The sequence below is a fragment of the Stegostoma tigrinum genome, chromosome 38, assembly GCF_030684315.1.
Source record: "Stegostoma tigrinum isolate sSteTig4 chromosome 38, sSteTig4.hap1, whole genome shotgun sequence".
NCBI lineage: Eukaryota > Metazoa > Chordata > Chondrichthyes > Orectolobiformes > Stegostomatidae > Stegostoma > Stegostoma tigrinum.
The window spans coordinates 9,613,477-9,632,536 of record NC_081391.1 but is presented as its reverse complement, the minus strand read 5'-3'; the positions used below and the strand labels follow the sequence as shown (position 1 = coordinate 9,632,536).

The window sequence follows — 19,060 nt, the reverse complement described above, 5'->3', positions numbered from 1 at the left end:
AGGGATGTGCTGGAGATGGCCCAGGTGAACTGAAGGTTGGGGTGGAAGGTGTTGGTGAAGTGGATGAACTGTTCGAGCTCCTCTGGGGAGCAAGAGGCGGCGCCGATACAGTCATCAATGTACCGGAGGAAGAGGTGGGGTTTGGGGCCTGTGTAGGTGCGGAAGAGGGACTGTTCCACGTAACCTACAAAGAGGCAGGCATAGCTGGGGCCCATGCGGGTGCCCATGGCCACCCCCTTCCGGAGAGACCACTCTCTCCGTGACTCCCTTGTTCGCTCCACACTGCCCTCCAACCCCACCACACCCGGCACCTTCCCCGGCAACCGCAGGAAATGCTACACTTGCCCCCACGCCTCCTCCCTCACCCCTATCCCAGGCCCCAAGATGACATTCCACATTAAGCAGAGGTTCACCTGCACATCTGCCAATGTGGTATACTGCATCCACTGTACCCGGTGCAGCTTCCTCTACATTGGGGAAACCAAGCGGAGGCTTGGGGACCGCTTTGCAGAACACCTCCGCTCAGTTCGCAACAAACAACTGCACCTCCCAGTCGCAAACCATTTCCACTCCCCCTCCCATTCTCTAGATGACATGTCCATCATGGGCCTCCTGCAGTGCCACAATGATGCCACCCGAAGGTTGCAGGAACAGCAACTCATATTCCGCCTGGGAACCCTGCAGCCATATGGTATCAATGTGGACTTCACCAGTTTCAAAATCTCCCCTTCCCCTACTGCATCCCTAAACCAGCCCAGTTCGTCCCCTCCCCCCACTGCACCACACAACCAGCCCAGCTCTTCCCCCCCACCCACTGCATCCCAAAACCAGTCCAACCTGTCTCTGCCTCCCTAACCGGTTCTTCCTCTCACCCATCCCTTCCTCCCACCCCAAGCCGCACCCCCATCTACCTACTAACCTCATCCCACCTCCTTGACCTGTCTGTCTTCCCTGGACTGACCTAACCCCTCCCTACCTCCCCACCTATACTCTCTCCACCTATCTTCTTTACTCTCCATCTTCGGTCCGCCTCCCCCTCTCTCCCTATTTATTCCAGTTCCCTCTCCCCATCCCCCTCTCTGATGAAGGGTCTAGGCCTGAAACGTCAGCTTTTGTGCTCCTGAGATGCTGCTTGGCCTGCTGTGTTCATCCAGCCTCACATTTTACTATCTTGGAATTCTCCAGCATCTGCAGTTCCCATTATCTCTGTACAACTAAATATGATGTTTTTAATGTGAAATTTGCTGCAGATGGGCACCAGATGAAGGAACATGGGTTTCAAATCAAGGGACACAGGATTTATATCAAGGTACATGGGTTTCAGATCAAGGGGCATTCATTTCAGATCCCAGGCCATAGGTTTTGATCAAAGTTTATGGGTTTCAGATCAAGGGACTTGGGTTTCAGTTGGAGTGCATAGAATTCAGATTAAGGGGCATGGGTTTTAGATTTAGGGGCATGGGCAAGGGTTGTAGGGACATGTTCCTGCGAACATCTTTGTATCTCCACGAGCTCAGTGTTCAGTCACTACCCCATTAGTGGATTCAAGCACTAGGGGGAGAAAGAGGGGGTTGGGTGGTATGCACTGTCAGAACATAGTAACAGGAGTAGTCCATTCAGCCTTCGAGCCTGTTTTGACATTCAATGCGGTCTGATTGTGTAACCTAGCTGGACATACCTGCCTTTGGCCCATATCCTTTAACACCTAAGATAAACAAAGAAAATCTATTTCAGGTTTAAAATTGACAACTGATCTAGCATTCATTGGCAATTATGGAAGACTTTTTTTTCACATTATCACTGCATTTTTAGCATACCCCTTTAAATACTTCTCAGACTCCCACTTCCCTGTTCCAGGCTAGTTCAGGACAACTGGTGGAGATCATTCCCATGTCACCAGGAGTATTCAGTCCTGTCTGGTATGCACACAGCAGTTACAGAGCAAACAAGCTGACAAAGCAGCAGAGCACAATTCTTGTGATTTTTTATTATTCATTTGTGGGATGTGGGCCTTGCTGCCCATCCCTAGTTGCCCCCTTGAGAAGGTGGTGGTGAGCTGCCTTCTTGAACCGCTGCAGTCCACCTACAGCTGACACACAATGCCTTTAGAGAGGGAATTCCAGAATTTTGACCCCGTGACAGTGAAGGAACACTGATATATTTCCAAGTCAGGATGGTGAGTGGTTTGGAGGGAAACCTGAAGTTGATGATGATTCCATGTATCTGCTGCCTTTGTCCTGCTAGATAGAAATGTTTGTGCCTTCTGAGGATCTTTGGTAAATTTCGGCAGTGCATCTTGTAGATAGTACACACTGCTGTTACTGAGCGTCAGTGGAGGGAGTGGATGTTTGTGGATATGGTGCCAGTCAAGTGAGCTGCTTTGTCCTGGATGGTGTCAAGCTCCCTGAGTGTTGTTGGGGCTGCACCCATCCAGGCAAGTGGGGAGCATTCCATCACACCCCTGACTTGTGCCTTGTATATGGTGGACAGACTTTGGGGAGCCAGGAGGTGAGTTACTCGCCGCAGTATTCGTAGCATCCGGCCTGCTCCTGTAGCCACTCTGTTTATGTGGAGAGTCCAGTTGAGCTTCTGGTCAATGATAACCCCCAGGATGTTGATAGTGGGGGATTCAGTGATGGTAATGCCAAGGGACGGTGCTTGGATCATCTTTTATTCGTGGCGGCCATAGCCAGGCATTTGTGTGGTGTGAATGTTACTTGCTACTTGTCAGCCCAAGAGCACTTCTGCAGGTTACAGGTGATTAACAAAATAGAGGCACTTTTTGCCCTATGTTGCTGGGAGGAAAGTTGACCTGAAATTGTTGTTTCTTCTGTCAACGTTTGATGCTAAAGATTATCAAGGGACATGAGGATAGTGTGGGAAAATATTGAAGCATTTATGTTCTACTTGAACAGTAGAACAATGGACTGTGTTTCCTGTTTCCCATGTTACTGGGGTCTGGGACTTGTCCCGGTCTTTATATTTCATCCCAGTTAGGTCTAACTACACGAAATGGCAGAAGCCGGGACTTACACATCCGTCTCCATCAGGATCTTGACTCTATGTCTCTACTGTGTTGGAGGCATCTACCACATGGCATCATCAGATTGGGCAGAGTTTTAGCGTCAGCTCTTTTCGAAACTTTAGCTTACACCACCATCACTTTCAAGAATAAAGAGCAAAAATGCTCTAATGCGTTCAGCCGGTGAGGGTATTTTGCTGGAAAGTAAATCAAAGTTAATGGGACTGCTTTTAATTCTGCATACGGGGGTGGGCTTCCAGCCAGTTAAAATCAGGCCTATTTCAGGTCTGAAACAGAAGCATGGGGTAGAAGAGCAGAAATCCTGTCCCTCAGGATATGCGGTGGTGTAGTAGTATCGTTATTGATCAAGTATCCCAGAGACCCAAGGTAATTCTAAGGGGGCGTGGGTTCCCGCCACTTCAGATGTTGAACTAATGGAAATCTGGAATTCTTACAGTGTGGAAGCAGGCCACTTGGCCCACTGAGTCCACATCCTAACCTTCCAAAGAACATCCCACCCAGACCCACCTCCTTCTTGTAGCCCTACATTTTCCATGGCTTATCCACCCAAGATGGACACTATGGGGCAATATAGCATGGCCAGTCCACCTTTGCACAGCTTTGGTCTGTGGGAGGAAACCAGAGCACCCAGACAGAGGGTGAATGTGCAAAATTCACACAGTGAGCGGAATTGAATGTGGATCTTTTGCACTGTGAGGCAATAGTACTAACCATTGAGCCACCTTGCCACTTATTAAGGGCTACCATTAAGGGTAAGACCACATTTGGAGCATTTCATAGAATCCCTACAGCGTGGAAACAGACCATTCAGCCCATCAAGTCCACACTGACCATCCCTGTAACCCTGCATTTCCTATGGCCAATCCATTTAGCCTTCACATCTTTGGACTGTGGGAGGAAACCTGAGCACCTGGAGGAAACCCACACAGACACAGGGAGAAAGTGCAAACCCCACATAGACAGTCACCCGAGGGTGAGGTCGAACGTGGGTCCCTGGGACTGTGAGGAAGTGGAGCTAACCACTGAGCCACTGAGTACAATTCCGTTTAGAGGGATATGGCCCAAATCCAGACAAGTGAAACTAGTTCAGTACGACTCGCATGGACGAGTTTGGCCGATAGTTCTGTATCCATACTGTACGACTCTCTGTCTGTATTGGTGACACTGTCGATTGTGGTTTCAAACCCTTCTAGTTCACTAACATCCTTTAAGGAAGAAAATCTACCATCCTTTAACTGATTTGGCCTACATGTGCCTCCCGACCTGCAACTATGTGGTTGACTCTTAAACTTTCTGTGAATGGCATTAGCAAGCCACTCAGTTCAGAGGCAATTAGGGATGGGCAATAAATGTTGGCTCGGCCAGCAATCTTCACATCCCAAAACCATGCTTCTACTCAGAGCATTTTGCCACTTTGTTTGCCAAAGTATAGTAAGTGACTACACTTTAAAAAGCAATTAATTGGCTGCAAAGCATCTTGGAATAACTTGAGGTCATGAACGATGCAATACAACGGCAAACCATCTCTTTAACTGACTAACTATTCACATCTTCACCAATCTCATGCTTAAAATATGTTTCTTCTTTCCATCCTGGCAGAAATGGCTCGGGTCAACATTACCAGCATCGTTCAACAGCACCGAGGACCTAGGAACAGAAATCTCTTCAGTTGAGATTTCAGAAATAAAAGATTCAGAGTCCTTCATCAAACAGGATTACGTCTCAGACAGCAGTGGATTCAAGAGTATCGGAAATTCATCTCTGTCCAGCTTTGCGAACCAAGGCTACTTCTGGTTTAGGTATCCCAGCACTTATGAAGTGGATTCCTGTAAAGTCTACTTCAGCTATGACCGCAGCAGCCTTCAATCAGGAAGTGAGGGGAGTGGGTCATATCTCGAGAAGAATGGGTCTTGCCTGACCTTGTCCAATGATTCTCTATATGACAGCAGTCAGCAGAATTCACCCTGTAGCGTCTTTGTAACAGAGCCAGATCAGGAATGCATCTCAACTCAAAATAAAGCCGGTGGAAAGGCCTCGACTGATGAAGAAATGGATGGTCCACCAAGAGGACCTGAGTATCCTACCAATGTAAAATCCTCAGGCAAATTGGGGTACCTTGGACAACTGCTAAGAAATGATTGTCCATCCAGAGGAAGTCAAGAGGGTCTCAATCCGATCATCCAGATGCACTTATTTGAACATTTGAACTACCCCTTTGTTTCTCTGGAGGACATAACACTTACAACAAAAGAGGAAGGTATCAGCAGATCTGGCTCTGACAGCTTAATGTTTGGTGAGAGTCAGATGGGACCTCCACCCATCAACATGGAAAACATAATGAGCGCACAATGTCCTCTTGATGGGTTTAGGCAGGAAAGCGCCAATATTCTTAAGAGCACGTCTCTAAATTTGGGGCAGTCTAGTGATGCATATCTTTCCCTTAAGGAAGTTCAAAGTAAATACAGTAACCAGTCAATTTAGAAAGGATTTTAATAAGGATTCAATCGTCGTAAGTCAAATTTTGCACTATTGAGACTGGATGTGCATTTAGTTTCATCCTCATCCTAAGAGACAATCTAACATCTATATCTTTTCATAACTGTATCCTTGGGATAATTTATGTCCATCGCAGAGCTCAGACAAGGCTTGACTTGATTATCTCATCCAAAGGACTTTGATGAGTGCAACACTCCCCAGAATTCACAAGCCTGCCTCAGTGTGCGATTTGAACTCAGCACCTTCTGGCCAAAACATCTCCAACACTGAGCCAAAGCTGATATGAACATTTTGTCGCTATGAGGTTTGAAGTTTTGAAAGGCTGGGCTTCATTCATGTTTAGCTGATGACTCACTCAGTAGCACAACTTCCAAACACATGACCTATACCATACAGGGGACCAGATATTTGGGAACAACAGCAGCTACAAGTTTCCCACCACTTTGAACTATTTTGTTGTTCCTTAACTGTCACTAGATGTAAATTATGGAACTCCCTCTCTAACAACACCCTGAACATCAAATGGACCGTAAGAAGGCAGCTCAGTATACCTTCTCCAGGGAAGTGAGGCATGGGCCTAGCCAGCAATGCTGACATCCCATGAATGAACTGAAAAAAAAAGGCCCTAATGTAAGAAAAAAATTGCATTGCACATAGCATTTCAATTTGCATACACCCACATTACCACAAACAAAATTATAGTAGGGTCACAAGTAGCCATTGAGGTGGGAGGAAGATGAAGACAGGTAAAGTTCAGGCATCTTAGAACCCACTTGACCAGGATCAGGATAAAGCCAGGGACAGCAAGTGAAGCCTAGGAAAGGATAAATGAGTGTACATTTTGTCATTAGTAAGCGACATGTTCAAGGACTTTTTCTCAAAGAGGCTGAGACTGAAAAGGAAAGGTCAAAGAAACCCCAGGTTCTTTTCTGTTGACCTTTTGAGGTTGCACACATTTTGTTACAGTTGCTGCGTGGACTCAGAGGAGAAGAAAGTCAGCCCTGTTTTGTTCTCACTGCTGGAAAGCATTGTATCTACATACTCTGCCTTGATGCCTAACCTTAAGACAGAGTCGATGAGCCTGCCAACCCCTTCCTTTTGTAAAGAACAGTCATTTTTTTGCAAACAGCAGAGGAACCTAAGTGAACAGAACTGAATCATAGGGTAGCTCATAGAAAGGAAGGGAGGAATAAAAAAATGCCGGAAAGCTATGTTTTCAAAACAAAACTCTTAACTGATTCTCACAAAATAGTGTGACCACTTTGAAAATGCTTACAATTAATGCAGGACTTGCTGATAATGTGGCATGAGATATGTCATTTTAAACTAATTTTTCTTGAAAGAGTTTTGTCAAATGTGTCAGAGTTATATTTATTGAAAGGGTACTTTGCAACTTGTTTCAAATATTGTCGCATTTTGGGGATCAGCATCAGGAATGATGAATTTGCTAATCCTTCACATCATGTATAATTGAACTAAGAGTGGAAGGACGGGGAGATATTCCTCTGTTATTTGTGGCAAAACTCACAAGGGCCACTTAGCCAAGGAATTCCAATCTAACGCATCATAAGAAGCAAGGCAATACTTCACCCATTTCCAACCTGGCAGCAAAACAACACGATTGCAACAAGGGTCTATTCATCCATAGCAAGTGTTAAAGTAGAAAAAGGCTCGACTGTTCATTGGAGATGGTCCAGAAACAGCTGGAAAACCAGATGTTCTACTCCCCTGGATTTACTGCAATGTCTTTGACGAGGTAACAGGATGACCACAATCTGTTGCCGGTGGACCAACCTCAAAGTGGAGCCATTACCAACTGACCAATGTGTATGCTGCTGGAATGGGTTAAAGAAATACACCAGGTTTGATTATCCGAGATAATGGGAACTGCAGATGCTGGAGAATCCAAGATAACAAAGCGTGGAGCTGGATGAACACAGCAGGCCAAGCAGCATCACAGGAGCACAAAAGCAAGGTTCTATTATCCACCGAGATGCCAATGGGACCACAGTCATTGCCTCTGATGTTTGTGAACCGTTCAGTGATGAGCACTGAAAGCTGCAAGAAGCAGATATTAGCCTCTCAGAGAGTCCAGGGTCATGAGGAGCCAGCAGGATGGTGAGCTGAGGCAGAAGGAGGACAATAGCATTGTGGTTGGCTGATTGGCATGAGTTCAAATCTTGCTATGATGTCTAGAGGAAAATTAAATTCAAAACTGGAATAAAATCAGATTTTTGTTAAAATTATGAAACTGCCAGTCAATGGAAATGGTTTACTGAGAGTGCAAAGAGGCAGGGACCTGACATCCGTACCTAGTCTGGCCTATGTGGTTGATTTTTATGGGCTAAAAAGCCATTTTTATTCAAATGTCGAGCAGGCTCAAGGGATTGTATGGTCAAGTCACAGAAATCACAGTATCCCTACAGTGTGGAAGTAGACCATTTGGCCCATTAAATCTATACTGACCCTCTGAACAGCATTCCACCCCATCCTTGTAACGCTGTATTTCCCATGATTATCTACCTATCCTTGGACACTATTGAGCAATTTAGATAAAAACTGAAAGAACTGCGGATGCTGTGAGTCAAGAACAAAAACAAAAATTACTGGAAAAGCGCAGCAGGTCTAGCAGCGTCTGTGAAGGAGAAAACAGAGTTAATGTTTCGAGTCTGATGACCTCAATTTAGCATGGCCAATCTACCTAACTGCACGCCTTTGGATTGTGGGAGGAAACCCACACAAGCACAGGGAGAACGTGCAAGCTCTACACAGATAGTCACCTGAGGGTGGAAATGAACCTAGGTCCTTGTTGCAGTGAGGCAGTCATGCTAACCACCGAGCCACCTATGCACATAAGATGATGTATCCATTTTGAGACTGTCATGTTGTATTTTTCAGGTAATTATCCTGAAGGAATTATATACTAAGTGACAAACCAAAGGGCCACCATTGGAACCATTGTTTTGTTTTTGTATTTTTTTGTATAATTTCCTAAATGTAAGGAAGTAGACGCTCACCAAAATCAACTGGACTTCCCAGTAACAAGATCCATAGACTTGTTTGTTGTTGAAGTCATATCACTGTCAACATTTAGAAGTCTGACAGCAAGCTTTGCATTTGTATAGAGTCTGTAATCACTTGTGTATCTTCAGAGGCAATGAAAGTACTTTTGGTATATAGCTATTGCTTGGCCATGGGATTTAACCGATGGTCTGTAAAGTCTTATAATATAGGTAATTCCAGATATCAAATATTGTGATTTTTTAAATTTAGTATTGAATGAACAGATTGTGAAGTAGTCGTTCAATTCAGTTCAATTTGAATGCCTTGGCGTCTCTCTCAAATGTTTACTGCAGCACTTCAGGAATAATTGTGTGAATTTCTCCCTGACTCTGGAAGATGGCTATGTAATAAGTCTAGTATTCATTCTGATAGGGATCTCTGGGACAATGGTGAGTTTAGCCTGGGTTACAACATGTATTACTCAACCATGGCTCATTGAAAATGAAATGCCCAGATCCCCAACAGGATTGGAATGTACTCAGAGTCATACAGCACAGAAGCAGGCCCTTCTGCCCAGCTTGTGTATGCCAACCAGGTTTCCTAAACTGAACTGGTGCCACTTGCCTGCGTTTGGCCCATATCCCTCTAAACCTTTCCTATTCATGCACCTGTCCAAATGTCTTTTATATGTTATAATTGCACCTCCTCTTGCAGCTCATTCTGTACACATGCCACCCTCTGCGTGAAAAACTTGCCCCTCAGATCTCTTTTAAGCCTTTTCCCTCTCACCTTAAAGTGATGCCCTCCAGTTTTGATGTCAAGGTGTGGAGCTGGATGAACACAGCGGGCCAAGCAGCATCTTAGGAGCACAAAAGCTGACGTTTCAGGCCTAGACCCTTTTCTGATGAACGGCCTAGGCCGGAAACGTCAGCTTTTGTGCTCCTGAGATGCTGCTTGGCCCGCTGTGTTCATCCAGCTCTACACCTTGTTATCTCAGATTCTCCAGCATCTGCAGTTCCTACTATCTCTGAAACAAGACTCCTGTGACCACTAGGAATCACAGTGACCCATAAGCCCACAACCAGGCTATGACAAACACTCATAGAGATTAAAGACCCCATTCCCACAACATGCGGAATCAGCGTGGTTTGCAGTCTGCAGTTCCCGTTATCTCTCCAGTTTTGAACTCTGCTGGGGAAAAGACCTTGGCTATCTCTACCCTTCGTGATTTTATAGACCTCTCTAAGGTCACCCCTCGCTGCAGGGAAAGCAAGTCCACTGGCTAAAAAGGACAAGGCCAAAGGGTACATGGAAACACCATGACCTGCAAGGTCCCCTCCAAGGTACTCACCATCCTGACGCAGAAATGCATTGCCGTTCCTTCGCTGTTGGTCAAAATCCTAGACTTAGCTGCATTGCAGATGTATTCACACGAAATGGACAGCAACAGTTTCACTTCCTTGAGGGGAATTAGGAACGGGCAATAAATGTCCATTTGTCTGCCATGCCCACATCCCACGAAATAATTTTTGTTTCAATATTCACCTGGCAGGATGTCACTTTGAGTTGTTATCAGTTTTGTTATCACTCTTCTGATCTAAAGATCAATATAGAGGACACAGAGCCTCAATTAACTGTATTGTTCAAACCCGTTCTCTTCCTCTTAACCTCCATCCTCCATCGCAATCACTTGTTAATATTAATCTTGTCTTGCAAAAAAAGTCAGACTTTTAACTCGATCCCACTCTCCACAGACCAGCTGGATTCCCTTCACATTCTCCGTCTTTATTTGATATCACTCTCACGCTGTTTCAAAAGATATGGAATTTATTTATTTGGACGGATTGTTTAGTCCACACTGCACTTTCTCCAAGAAAGAGGGGCAAACATTTTCACTAACTGTTCAATGGCACTGAGCTTGTGCAAATTGAGTTCACCTTTCATGTCAGTAACATGAAATTTTTGTGGCTTGACTTGCCCTCTGGTTGGAATCCAGGAGTCCAAAAGGAAGTGTGCTTCAGAATCCTGTCAGTGTGGAAGCAGGCCATTCAGCCCATTGAGTCCATGACCCTCCAAAGAGCATCTCACCTATTGCTTGGTATAGAATCTCCACTAATGACCACAAAGCATGTCCATTCTTCACTTTCTCTCTACGCCTCTATCTCCAACACACACACACACAATGGAGTTTAGGATGAGGGAGGGGTCTGACTGAAATTTACGAATGCTGAGAGGCCTGGATAGAGTGGACGAGTAGAAGATATTTCCACTAGTAGGAGAGATTGGGAACCCAAGGTCACAGCCTCAGAGTGAAGGGAAGACACTTTAGAACTGGGATGAGGAGAATATTTTTCAGCCAGAGAGTGGTGAATCAGTGGAAATCATTGTTGCAGAGGGCCGTGGAGGTGAAGTCATTGAGTGACTTTAAGACAGAGATAGATGGGTACCTGATTAGGAAAGGGTTACGGAGAGAAGGCAGGAGAAAGGGATTGAGAAACATATCAGCCATGATAAGTGGCAGGTCTGACTTGATGGGCTGAATGGCCTAATTCCACTCATATTTTATAGGCTTATGGTCTTCCTCTCTCACTGTCTCATTCTTCAGTTCAGGGTGAGCATTTTCAACACACAGAGTGACAAATACAATAATCTCTTTCAGCAAATACAATCACAGAAGTTAAGCAATATAAATTCAGAATTGCAGCCGATTTAGCTCTTAAAACATTGAAATTAGGGCAAAAAATAAATATCAAACCCTTCCCAAAGTAAAATATTCCTCTTGAATAACAGTGTAAATTGAAGAGAAAGATTTATGACTGAGGTTCTACAACTGACATCATCATTGTAGCAATCTTTTCAGTGCAGGGTAGAGATACTAAATAATAAGCAGGATCAATGAAAAGGTATTCAAAATTAAGCATTACAAAAGGACTTTGTCGGTACTGATAACTACTTTGCAAAAGGTAACATTTGCCAATGAATGTGTAACCCTTACTGCAAGATAGATTTATTGCTTGTTTTTCTGTGTTCAATTTATATAACTTGAATGTAGTTTTATGAAATGTTTATTGATATTGTTTTATATAAGCTGACGCAGATTCATAATATCCAAAATGTACTGCCCTCTGAAGTGCTCAAGGGCTAAAGGATTTTATAAGATTGAATGAATTCAATAAAGGCTCTAACTTTTGACTGTAGAGATGTGACTAATTATCTCCATTTCACATTGTTGTTCAGGTGGTGAGGCCTGTGAGAGGAAGCAAGGTGCTGGTGGTGAGGGGGTGAGCTGTGGAATTCTCTGTCATGGAAAGCATTTAAAAACAAAACATTGAATGTTTTCAGGAGGAATTAAGTATCGCTCTTCTAAAGGCATCAAAGGAAATGGGTGAGAAAGAGGGAATAAGGAACTGAGTTGGATGACCAGCCATGATCATATTGAATGGCAAAGCAGGACTGAAGGGCTGAATGGCCTCCTCTTGCTTCTAATTTTCTACATTGCTATGTTTCTATCCAGTCTGGAGAACATTCAGAGAGAGATCACCATTTGCGAGAGTGGTAAAGTTATTGGATGTTAGAACACAAAGAGGGAGAGAATGAGTGATCTGCCCAAGCAGCAACAACCTATCGTTCTCTCTCTCTCCCTTTGCAGCTCTTCTCAGTGAAGTTTGGGAGCAGAAAACCCCCTGAAAGTCACAGTGCCATACAACACAGAAGCAGGCACTTCAGTCAAACCAGTCCACGCCAACCATAATCTCAAATAAAACTAGTCCCCACCAGCCTGCACTTGGCCCATATCCCTCCAAACATTTCCTATTCATGAACTTGTCCAAATGTCTTTAAACATTGTAACTGTACCCACATCCACCACTTCCTCTGACAGTTCATTCTAGTCACGAACCACTCTATGTGTAAACATTTGCCCCACATGACCTTTTTAAATCTTTTTCCTCTCACCTTAAAAATATGCCCCCAGGAAAAAGACACCTGCCATTCAACTTATCTCTACTCCTCATGATTTTATAAGCCTCTCTGAGGTCACCCTGAACCTCCTACACTCCACTGAATAAAGCACCAGCTTACCCAGCCTCTCCTTTGAACATAAACCATTCATTCCTGGCAAACCTTTTATGAACCACTCCAGCTTAGTAATATGCTTCCTATAACAGGGTGAGGAGAACTGCACTCCAGGAGAAGTCTTGTGAAGAGGTCTGAGCAATGAAGGTAAGCATGCTAAATGCCTTCTTTACCACCCTGTCTACCTGTGACATAAACATCAAAGAGCCATGTACCTGAAACACTAGGACTCTCTGTTCTACAACACTACCCAAGGGCCCTACCTGCCCTCGTTGGTTTTACATGGACACAATACCTTGTATTTATCCAGAATATACTCCATCTGCCACTCTTCAACCAAGTGGCCCAATTGATCAAGATCTCTTTGTAATCTTAGTTAACCTTTTTCACGATTTAATATACCACCAATTTTTGGTGTCATCCTCCAACTTTCTAACCATGCCTTTCTCGTTCTCATCTAAATCATCTTAACTGCTGCGGGGGAGTTCCTGATGACAATTTTCTTGCAGCCAATCGCACAGCCTGAAGCAAAGGGATGTTAACTACAACAGTTCCAGGAAACCAATCAGTGCTTGACAATGCACAATAACTTTGGAATCAGAACACCATTTGGGACAAACGAAATTTTAACCGTTTCTTATAAGTTTGATTCATACTTGACTAAAATACTTCTCAGACTTTTTGTGTGTGTGTGTGTGTGTGTGTGTGTGTGTGTGTGTGTCTGTCTGTGTGTGTGAGAGTGTGTGTCTGTATGTCTGTGTGTCTGTGCGTGTGTGTGTGTGTGTGTGTGTGTGCGTGTGCACGCACACGTGTGAGTCTGTATGTGCGTGTGAGTCTATTGTGTGTGTATGTGCATGTGTGTGAGAGGCAGAGTCTTTGCATGTGTTTAAACAACAGACAAACATATTTGCATAATTCAATCTGTCAGTGATTTTTGCTTCGATATTTGAGCACTTTTTTTGATAATAAACCATACTTATTCCCAAAACTGAACCTTATGCAGTCTGAAATGTGTATAATTGGCCATTTCACCAACTGGTTATATTAAAGATTCACTGTGACCCATGAGGAATGGGACTTCACTAGCTTCAAAATCTCCCCATCCCCCACCGCATCCCAAAACCAGCCCAGTTCGTCCCCTCCCCCCACTGCACCACACAACCAGCCCAGCTCTTCCCCTCCCCCCACTGCATCCCAAAACCAGCCCAGCCTGTCTCTGCCTCCCTAACCTGTTCTTCCTCTCACCCATCCCTTCCTCCCACCCCAAGCTGCACCTCCATCTACCTACTAACCTCATCCCACCTCCTTGACCTGTCCGTCTTCCCTGGACTGACCTATCCCCTCCCTACCTCCCCACCTATACTCTCCTCTCTACCTATCTTCTTTTCTCTCCATCTTCGGTCCGCCTCCCCCTCTCTCCCTATTTATTCCAGTTCCCTCCCCCCATCCCCCTCTCTGATGAAGGGTCTAGGCCTGGAACGTCAGCTTTTGTGCTCCTGAGATGTTGCTTGGCCTGCTGTGTTCATCCAGCCTCACATTTTATTATCTCGGATTCTCCATCATCTGCAGTTCCCATTATCACTGAGAATATACTTTGCCCAGTTTAACACTGTGGCACGCAGGGTTTTGCATTTAAATTCGCTGCAAGAAAAACTGTTTATTTTAACTTCTTAATGGTCTGTAGACAGTCAGATCAAGGTGAAGTTTAGCTGGTATCCTGTCCTGTACACCCAAAGCTCCCCCTAGTGGCATGGGAGTAGTACAGAAAGGATGGGCCTCTGTCACAGATCTACAATACCCAAGGAAAGAGCTTGCATGCATAGATTACACAGAGAGAGAGAGAGAGGGTGGTGTAGTGGTAATCTCACTGTGCTAGATAATCCAAAAAGACCAGCCTAACGAGTTTGTGGAGGAGGGGTTGTCAGGGTCAAAACCCACTGTTTTATGAGGAGAGGCTATTTAGATTGGATTTTTATTCATTGGAATATAGAGGGATGAGAGGTGATCTGATTGAAACATACAAGAACCTTAGGGGATAACAAAGTGTGAAGCTGGATGAACACAGCAGGCCAAGCAGCATCTCAGGAGCACAACCTTAGGGGATTTGACAGGGTAGATGCAGAAAAGTTGTTTCTCTTTGTAAGAGAGTCTAGGACCAGATGGTATAATCTCAGAGTAAGAGGTTTCCCATTTAAGACAGGAATAAGGAAGAATCTCCCCCCCTCGGAGAACAGCGAATCTGCTATAGCAATTGTAACAATGTTGGCCAAGTGGACCTCATAGAATAGGAGTTTCCTGATTGGAGATGTTAACCCTGGTCCAATCAGGGAGCCCTGGCTGACAGATATAAGCAGGAGTGTCAGAGAGTCTGTTCACTCTAGGAGCTGGCTCTGAGGAAGCAGGATCACTGCCATGGACTCATCACTTGTAAATAAAGGGCGACTTGGTGATTGGTAGAGTCATTAAGTGTATTCAAGACTGCAATGGAGGGTTTTAATCAGGAAGGGGAGCCAAGGATTATGGGGAAAAGGCAGGAAAGTGGAGTTGAGGATTATTAAGTCAGCTATGATACCATTGAATGTAGGGCAGAACTGATGGGCTGAATGGTATGTTTCTCTCCTGTCTCTTATAGCAGCACCTAAAGTCAGTTAATAAACCATGGAAATAAAACCAGCACTTAGCAATCATTTTCACAACAGCTGCCACAGTGACTCAGTGGTTAGCGCTGCCGCCTCACAGCTCCAGGGACCCAGGGATTCAGCCTCAGACTGTCTGTGTGGAGTCTGCATATTCTCCCTATGTCTGCGTGGCTTTGTTCCGGTTTCCTCCCGCAGATCAAAGATGTAGAGGTTAGGTGGGTTGGCCTTGCTAAATTGCCGCACTGAGTCCAGGGATTTGTAGATCAGGTGGATTAGCCGTGGGACATGCAGAGATAGGGTACGGGTAGAGTGCTTTTCAAAGGGTTGCTGCGCCGAAAGGCCTGTTTCCACACTTTAGGGATTCTGTGAATTGTTGTAAATTGACCAAAGTCCTAATCTCTCATTACAGAGACACAACTAATAACAGATTAACCTGAGGGACACCATATCTTCGGCAAAGATTGGGAACCTCACAGCAACCACAGCCAATGCAGGAATTGAACCCACACTATTGATGCTACTCAACATCTCAATACTAGCCAAATGAGCTGAACAAACCACGGATCACAAGTCCCAATGTGGCAAATGGTAGATTTTGAAGTTAATAAAAATGTGGAATTAAGAGTCTAATGGTGACCATTGTCAGGAAACTGCCTCCGTACCTGGTTGGGCTTACAGGTGACTCCAGACCCACAGCAATATGGGTGACTTTTAACCGGACAATTAGGGATGGGCAATAAATGCTGGCCTGGTCAGTGATGCCCACATCCTGTAAATGATTTTTTTTAAACCCTATGTAAGGAAATCTTTGTGTGGTCTGGTCTAAATTTGATTCCAAAGCCCCAGCAATGTGTTTGAGCAAAAAGCTTTCTTGGGCATTGTCAAGTAAATCAATTATTTTAAGGAATGGGGCAGCAAATCTTGGCTTTGCCAGTGACAGTCACTTCCTACGAGAGGAGTTTCTTTTAAAAAGGACCTCTCAGAATGCTCTAAACCTCTTCCCAGCCAGCAAAGTACTTCCGAAGCAAAAACAGAAGTTGCTGGAGAAACTCAGTGGGTCTGGCAGCATTGAGGGAAGAAAGCAGAGTTAGCATTTCAGTTTCTGGTATGACTCTTCATCAGGACCGGGCTTAACTCTGCTTTCTGCTGCCAGATCTCCTGAGTTTCATCAGCAATTCCTGTCAGGTTCTGTTTCGTTTCAGATCCCCAGCATCCACAATTGTTTGTTTAAGCACTTTTGAAGCGTAGCGACTGCTTTGAATGTAGGAAAGGCAAGCGCCCACAAACAGCACCATGCTCACTGCCAGATAATCCATTTTAGTGATATTGGCCAAGGAATAAACATTGTACAGGACTCTGGGGAGAATTTTCCAAGTTTTTTTGTCAAAATATTGCCAGACAATCTTGTACATTCAGCTGAAAGACCAGATGGGGCTTTGATTAAACATCACATGCAAGAGATGATGCCTCTAACAGTGAGGCATAAACATGTGTACAGTTTACAGAAAAAATGTGTAGAAAGTTCCGATCCTTCTTAAGTTCCTTTAGCCGTGCCCCAGTGAATTGCTAGAGTGTAGCAAGAGCTGCAAGTGCGCATTGGTATCGGTGCCCACGATGCCAGCCTGGGTGACTATTCCCAATCGTTGGGAGTCTTCTGCTTGTACTGGAATAGAAGCTTAAGACTGTGACCATCAGATGTTGCACTGTGGCCAGGCCCTTGAGGTGTTCTCTCTCTCGAGTAGGCACCAATGCCCACGTGGGGCAGGATGAGATGCTCCGAGTTCCAAGCACAACATCCCATGCCAAGGCGCAGCCTGGTTCCCCCCTTTTCCCTTTCAACAGTGACAGTAGGATCTGTTGCCAACATGTTTCTGCACACCGACTATCAATGCTGCTTCCCATAGCTAAGCCCTCACTGTCTTATATCGAGTGGCTCTGCAGTAGACATGGCACTGCCAAGCCAGCCCTTTCTCCTGCCCAGTGCCTCACCAAGAGGCAACAAGGTGCAGCCTGGTAGTGGGTACGGAGCCAGTGATGGTACTTTGTCCCCACCAGCTCCATTGTCAGTCTCTTCACCCTCCGCCACAGTCTGGCCACAATGCTATCCCTGGGCAGCAGAGCCAAGAGGGAGCGAGCCAAGAGGCCACCAAGAGGCCATGGGAAGGTAAAGGGGCCATGCGAGAAGTGCCTCCAGCTTTAGCTCCTCACAGACCGTGTTAGGGAACTGGAGCTGGATGAACTCCAGATCATTCGGGAGGCTGAGGGAGTGATAGAGAGGAGTTACAGGGAGGTAGTCACACCTAGGATACAGGATGATGGTAATGAGCTACCGTCAGGAGAGAGAAAGGGAATAGGCAGACAGTGCAGGGATCCCCTGTGGATATTCCTCTCAAAAATAAGAATACTGCTTTGGACACTATTTGACAGGGGGCGGGAAGACCAACCAGGGGAAAGCCACCACAGCCAGGTCTCTGGCACTGACCCTGGCTCTGTGTCTCAGAAGGGAAGGGGAGAGAAAAGGAGAGCAATAGTGACAGGGGATTCATTGGTTAAAGGAAGAGACAGGAGATGCTGTGGAAGAGAACAAGACTCCCAGATGGTGTATTGCCTCCTGAATGCCGGGGTCAGGGATGTCTCGGATCGAGTCTACAGGATTCTTAAAGGGGAGGCTGAGCAGCCATAGTGGTGATACACATCAGTATCGATGACAGAGCTGGGAAAAGGGATGAGATCCTGAAAATAGGGAGCTAGGAAGGAAGCTAAAAAGCTGGACCTCAAGGGTAATAATCTCTAGATTGCTACCTGTGCCATGCGCTACTGACGGCAGGAATAGGAAGATATGGCAGGTGAATGCGTGGCTGAAGAGTTGGCACAGGGGACAGGGTATCAAACTTGTACACAATTGGGATCCCTTCTGGGGAAGGTATGACCTGTACAAAAGAGATGGGTTGCACCTGAACTCGAGAGGGACCAATATCCTTACGGACAGGTTTGCTCGAGCTATTGGAGAGGCTTTAAACTAGGTTAGCAGGGGGATGGGAACAAAGCAATAGGTCAGAAGATGGAACAGTTTGTGTAAAGGTAGATGCAATGAACAAGGAGACTGTGAGCGAGGACAGACTAAAACGACAGGAGGATGGGAGTCCACGCAGAAAGACAGAAGGAAGCAATGCAAAGACCAGAGCATAAGTTAGAGGAAAAAAAAGTAAAATTGGAGGACAGAATCAAATGCAAAAGGCAAGAAGATTACTAGACTCAAAAGGGACGAAGAGTAAAAGGGTATTTTGTCTGAATGCCAGTAGTTGAAAGCAGATGAACTTGTGGTGCAAATCAGTTTAAAGGGGTGTGATTTGGTTGTCATTACAGAAACGTAGTTGCAGGATGGTGATGACTGGGAACTAAATATCCAACAGATTTGGGTGATTCGGAAGGATAGGCAGGAAAGTAAGGGAGGTGGGGTCACTTTCTTAATTAAGGATGAGATCAGGGGAATAGTGAGAGACGATATAGGATCCAAGGAGCAAAATGTTGAATCCATCTGGGCGGAGATTAGGAATAGTAAGGGGAAGAAGTCACTAGTGGGAGTAGTCCACAGGCTGCCCAGTAATAATGTTACAGTGGCACAGGCGATAAATTAAGAACTATCTGACACCTGTAAGAATGGGTCGGCAGTGGTCATGGAGGACTTTAACTTTCACATTGATTGGCCAAATCAATTCAGTAGAGGCAGTCTTAAAGAGGAGTTCATAGAACTCATCCATGATCATTTTCTTGAATAGCATGTTACCGAACCTACAAGGGAACA

At 45.2% G+C, this 19,060-nt stretch overlaps 1 protein-coding gene across 1 annotated transcript in view; it reads left to right on the top strand.

Moving 5' to 3' along the window:
- LOC125446968 (interleukin-2 receptor subunit beta-like) overlaps positions 1-5,524 on the top strand; it is a 94,897-nt gene extending 89,373 nt beyond the window's left edge. Inside the window, exon 10 of the mRNA XM_059640457.1 lies at positions 4,643-5,524. Coding sequence (XP_059496440.1) covers positions 4,643-5,524 — 882 coding nt within the window. The remainder of the gene's footprint in view (positions 1-4,642) is intronic.
- The last annotated feature ends 13,536 nt before the right edge of the window (positions 5,525-19,060 follow it).